Genomic DNA, 5,648 nt, shown 5'->3' with positions numbered 1-5,648 from the left:
AACTCCCCCCTTACTCAAACTCAGTAAGAGGGGGAGTGATGATGTTACTGCGCCATAAAATATAGTTCTCATTTATATCCACCTAAAAAATCGCCACGTTTTATTTTGTGGCACCATATTTACTCGTGTAACTACTAAATGTTTGATGGCTTCTAAATTCATCTCTGTTTTGATCCTAATGAATGAAGGGGCTAGGCTAAATGCTAACACATTCACGACACGCTGTGCAAAGATGAAGTGCATTGAAAAAAGGCATGTATTAATTTGTCTAAGTTGAGGTAAGAATATAGTACAATATTGACAGTGGTGTTTTTCTTTTAAAATATTAAAAAAAATTATTTTAAAAATTCAAAATCTTTGTTTTAGTTGTAATATGCAAATGTACATCATGTAACTATGATTCCAAAATGTTGGAGTACGTTTTAACCGTTACCATGTGACAAGACATGACAGACTTGAAAGGCTGCAATAAAATATTTTTTTTATTTCCCTTCAGTTTGGCTACATAGATGAGCCACATCATCATATGATAAAAAGAAGTGCAGGTCTGTTTCACTCCTATATCCTCTACCTATAAATAATGTTTTGGGAGGAACTTGTGGGAGGATGTTTTGGGAGGAATAGTCTGTTGTGGGAGGAACTTGTGAATGTATTCAAGGTCTCCCTTCAGAGGGTCAGCTTTGCCAGAGAGGTGAGAAATCACAATTAAACACATGTGCTGCATTTAATTTTTATTACCTGACCAATATCCACAGCAGAAGAATCACTCCCTTCAACAACTGCTACAGCAGCAAGAGGAAATACAGCAGCAGCAACAACAACTACAACAGCAAAACTTCCATCATTAACAACAATCACAGCAACATCTTCAGCACCAACAACAAGAGCAGCAGCAACACCAACAACAACAACTACAGCAGTAGCAACACCAACAACAACTACAGCAGCAGCAACACCAACAACAACTACAGCTGCAGCAGCAACACCAACAACTACTACAACAGCAACAACAACAACTACAGCGACAATACCACCAACAACAACTAGAACAGCAACACCTTCACCACCAACAACTACAGCAGCAGAAACAACTACAGCGGCAAAACCACCAAAAACAACTAGAACAGCAACATCTTCACCACCAACATTTACAGCAGCAGCAACAACTACAGCGGCAACACCACCAAAAACAACTAGAACAGCAACACCTCCATCATCAACAACCATCACATCAGCAACATCTTTACCACCAACAACTACAGCAGCAGTAGCAACACCAACAACTACAGTGGCAGCAGCAACACCAACAACTACAGCGGCAACACCACCAACAACAACTAGAACAGCAACACCTCCATCATCAACAACCACCACATCAGCAACGCCTTTACCACCAACAACTACAGCAGCAGCAACAACACCAACAACAACTAAAACAGCAACACCTCCATCATCAACAACCACCACATCAGCGACACCTTCGCCACCAACAACTACAGCAGCAACACCAACAACTACAGTAGCAACACCACCACCAACAACAACTAGAACAGCAACAGCTCCATCATCAACAACCACCACATCAGCGACACCTTCGCCACCAACAACTACAGCAGCAACACCAACAACTACAGTAGCAACACCACCACCAACAACAACTAGAACAGCAACAGCTCCATCATCAACAACCACCACATCAGCAACACCTTCACCAACAACAACTACAGCAGCAACACCATTAACAACTGCAGCGGCAACACCACCATCATCAACAACCACCACATCAGCAACACCTTTACCACCAACAACTACAGCAGCAACAACTATGGCAGCAACACCAACAACTACAGCAGCAACAACACCAACAACAACAACTAAAACAGCAACACCACCATCATCAACAACCACCATATCAGCAACACCTTTACCACCAATAACTACAGCAGCAACACCAACAACTACATTAGCAAAACCAACAACTACATCAGCAAGAACTACAGCGGCAACAGCCCCAACAACAACTAAAACAGCAACACCACCATCGTCAACAACCACCATATCAGCAACACCTTTACCACCAACAACTACAGCAGCAACAACTACAGCAGCATCACCAACAACTACATCAGCAACACCAATAACTACATCAGCAACACCAACAACTACATCAACAACACCTTTACCACCAACAACTACAGCAGCAACAACTACATCAGCAACATCAACAACTACAGCGGCAACACCAACAACTACATCAGCAACAACTACAGCAGCAACACCAACAACTACATCAGCAACACCACCAACAACAACTAAAACAGCAACACCACCATCATCATCAGCAACACCTTTACCACCAACAACTACAGCAGCAAAAACTACAGCAGCAACACCAACAACTACAGCGGCAACACCAACAACCACAGCGGCAACACCACCAACAACAACTAAAACAGCAACAACACCATCATCAACAACCACCAGATCAGCAACACCTTTACCACCAACAACTACAGCAGCAACACCAACAACTACATCAGCAACACCAACAACTACAGCGGCAACACCGCTAACAACAACTAAAACAGCAACACCACCATCACCAACAACCACCACATCAGCAACACCTTCACCACCAACAACTACAGCAGCAACACCAACAACTACATCAGCAACACCAACAACTACAGTGGCAACACCACTAACAACAACTAAAACAACAACACCACCATCATCAACAACAACAACCACCACATCAGCAACACCTTTACCACCAACAACTACAGCAGCAACACCAACAACTACAGTGGCAACACCACTAACAACAACAACTAAAACAACAACACCACCACCATCATCAACAACAACCACCACATCAGCAACACCTTCACCACCAACAACTACAGCAGCAACACCAACAACTACATCAGCAACACCAACAACTACAGTGGCAACACCACTAACAACAACTAAAACAACAACACCACCATCATCAACAACAACCACCACATCAGCAACACCTTCACAACCAACTACTATAGCAGCAACAACACAGGAGGGAACCACCTGTTTTTATGGTTTGTACCAGCATGACAACTACTGTACTAACCATTAAACAACTACAGCAGCATATCTGTATCGAGAATCAGACACAGTCGATAATTTTAAATCTAGACTTAAAACTTTTCTCTTCAACAAAGCATTCGCACAATTTGTCTAGTAAAAGTACTTAACTCGAAATAGTTATTTGTACCGAACAAAGCACTCGCGGTCATAAAACAGACCAACCAAATAAATAAATAAAAACCTTATCTTAACGTATAGTCGGATTGCGATTTTGGAACTTTCGTGTTCTTGTGAATAGTATGCCATACAAACCCGTTTGCCACTGAACCTGCATTAACGACGACAGTGGGGCATCCGGCCTTAGTCAAACGGGTTGGCACGTACGGTTGGGTTGGGCTTTTGGCGCTTTCTTTATATTGCGAATACTATGCCATACAGACCCGTTTGCCACTGAACCTGCATTAACGACGACAGTGGGGCTTCCAGCCTTAGTCAAACGGGTTGGCACGTATGGTCGGGTTGCGATTTTGGCGCTTTTTTGTGTCTTGTGAATAGTATGCCATACAGACCCGTTTGCCACTGAACCTGCATTAACGACGACAGTGGGGCTTCCAGCCTTAGTCAAACGGGTTGGCACGTATGGTCGGGTTGCGATTTTGGCGCTTTTTTGTGTCTTGTGAATAGTATGCCATACAGACCCGTTTGCCACTGAACCTGCATTAACGACGACAGTGGGGCCTCCAGCCTTAGTCAAACGGGTTGGCACGTATGGTCAGGTTGCGATGTTGGCGTTTTCTCATGATCTTGTAAATAGCATGCAATATAGACCCGTTTGCCACTGAACCTGCATTAACGACGACAGTGGGGTTACAGGCCTTAGTCAAACGGGTCGACAGGTTTCATTTTCTCTTTCTCTTAAAAATCAGAAGGTGACCCTTAGTTACCATATATACCGTCGCAGTGGGCCCCCAATTTGCAAAATCCTCAACTGTGGATAATATAATTATGCCGCAATAGTTAGTCTGTCTGAAACTAAGCTGATTAAACCACATCACTGTGTGACACTTGCATTACATGTGAACGGCCCCTACGCTAATATGATTTTGTTTTTCTCTCCCTGTCCTGTCCTCGACCCTGAGGACAATGGGACAAACAGACCCAGTTCCGGTAGATGTGAAAGTTGACTCACCTCTGATCTACTGGTCGTCCATCACTGTGATGCCCAGCTGATGCCTGACCAATGACCACCGGCAGAACCCGCTTAAACCCCGCTTAATCCCCGCTTAATCTCCTTATCCGTTTATATGTGTTTATATACATATATATCTCCCAAGGGTTTTTCCCTCCTAGGACTTTTTATTTTTTTTTCCTCGGCTCAACAACCCGGGGTTTTTGTTTTTTTTCTCCTAGGGGGTTTTTTACCCCGGGGAGGTAGCCTGCTTGGGCTAAATTTAGCTTCTTCTCCTAGACGTTACATTAGTAATACGCTCGTTCATAATGTCGAGTCATAGCCTCAGCAAATTTGACAGCTTATGCTATTGTGTATTATGTTGTGCTATCTGTCATTTTTCTGTGCTTTTACTGCTTCTATTAATGTAAAGCTGCTTTGAAACAATTGAGTATTGTGAAAAGCGCTATATAAATAAAATTGAATTGAATTGAATTGAATCTATGAACTATACAAAATATACATTGTTAAATGTATTTGATATGATTGCTGCTTCAACCCGTTAACAATACAGTGCACATATAAAACATATTTTTGCAGTTATTAAAATGTCAATGGTCAATCTAAATGATTGCTATAAAATGAAAGAGAAAATATAATTTTGCTATCAATCAAGCAGCATCAATAATATACAGGTATGTTACTAGTTATGTAGACAGTGTGTTTAACTGTTCATAAGTAATGTAATAGACCATTTTACAGCCCACATGAGCATATAGACTTGAATTATTGTCCAGCCCTAACATGCATTAGTGTACATAACATAACAGACTTAAACCTCCCTAAACTGTTGCATTAAGCCCTATGGGTTAAAAAATTCTCTTTACAGTATTATATCACAATGTGTCATTTGTATTTATAAGGTATAGTCAAAATTTTTGATGTTTTTATCTTTTCTTCAGGGACTCAACCTTTAACTGAATATCTGATAGAAATTGAGATAAATACCCTGAATCCTGCCATCATTGATCAGTTGAGGAGCCTTCTGATGTCTTTTAATTTACCCTACACACTCACTGACAACACTAACATTACAGAAATCAACATAACTACTGGTATCTACTCTGTCTCTTCTTTATGATGTTTTATAGTTTAAACGCTTTATACAGAACAACATTGATAGTGCAATAAATGATGAGATGTGATTTTTAATCTTCTTCTCTGTTTTTCAGTCTGTTCTTTGAATGAAATGGGATATCAGTGTAAATGTGAGGGTCTGTTTGTTTGGCCAATTGACACGTGTCATTCATATGAGACCTGTGATAACATCACTGATGGTGTGTGTACATGTATCAATGCTCTTCCAAACAATGGACAGTTCTGCCAGTTAAACAAAGGTGGGACACTGACGTAA

General features: G+C 41.4%; 1 protein-coding gene across 1 annotated transcript; it reads left to right on the top strand.

Annotated features, from left to right (window-relative positions):
* The first annotated feature begins 580 nt into the window (after window positions 1–580).
* LOC129429180 (uncharacterized) lies at window positions 581–5,648 on the top strand. Its single transcript, XM_073855439.1, has 4 exons — window positions 581–623; window positions 756–3,077; window positions 5,197–5,349; window positions 5,467–5,648. The coding sequence occupies exons 1-4, from the start codon at window positions 581–583 to the stop codon at window positions 5,646–5,648; spliced, it is 2,700 nt and encodes an 899-aa protein (XP_073711540.1).

This window comes from Misgurnus anguillicaudatus, chromosome 18 (genome assembly GCF_027580225.2).
Source record: "Misgurnus anguillicaudatus chromosome 18, ASM2758022v2, whole genome shotgun sequence".
Taxonomy (NCBI): domain Eukaryota; kingdom Metazoa; phylum Chordata; class Actinopteri; order Cypriniformes; family Cobitidae; genus Misgurnus; species Misgurnus anguillicaudatus.
Note: the sequence above shows the minus strand (reverse complement) of the source record. Positions and strands in the feature narration are given on the sequence as shown.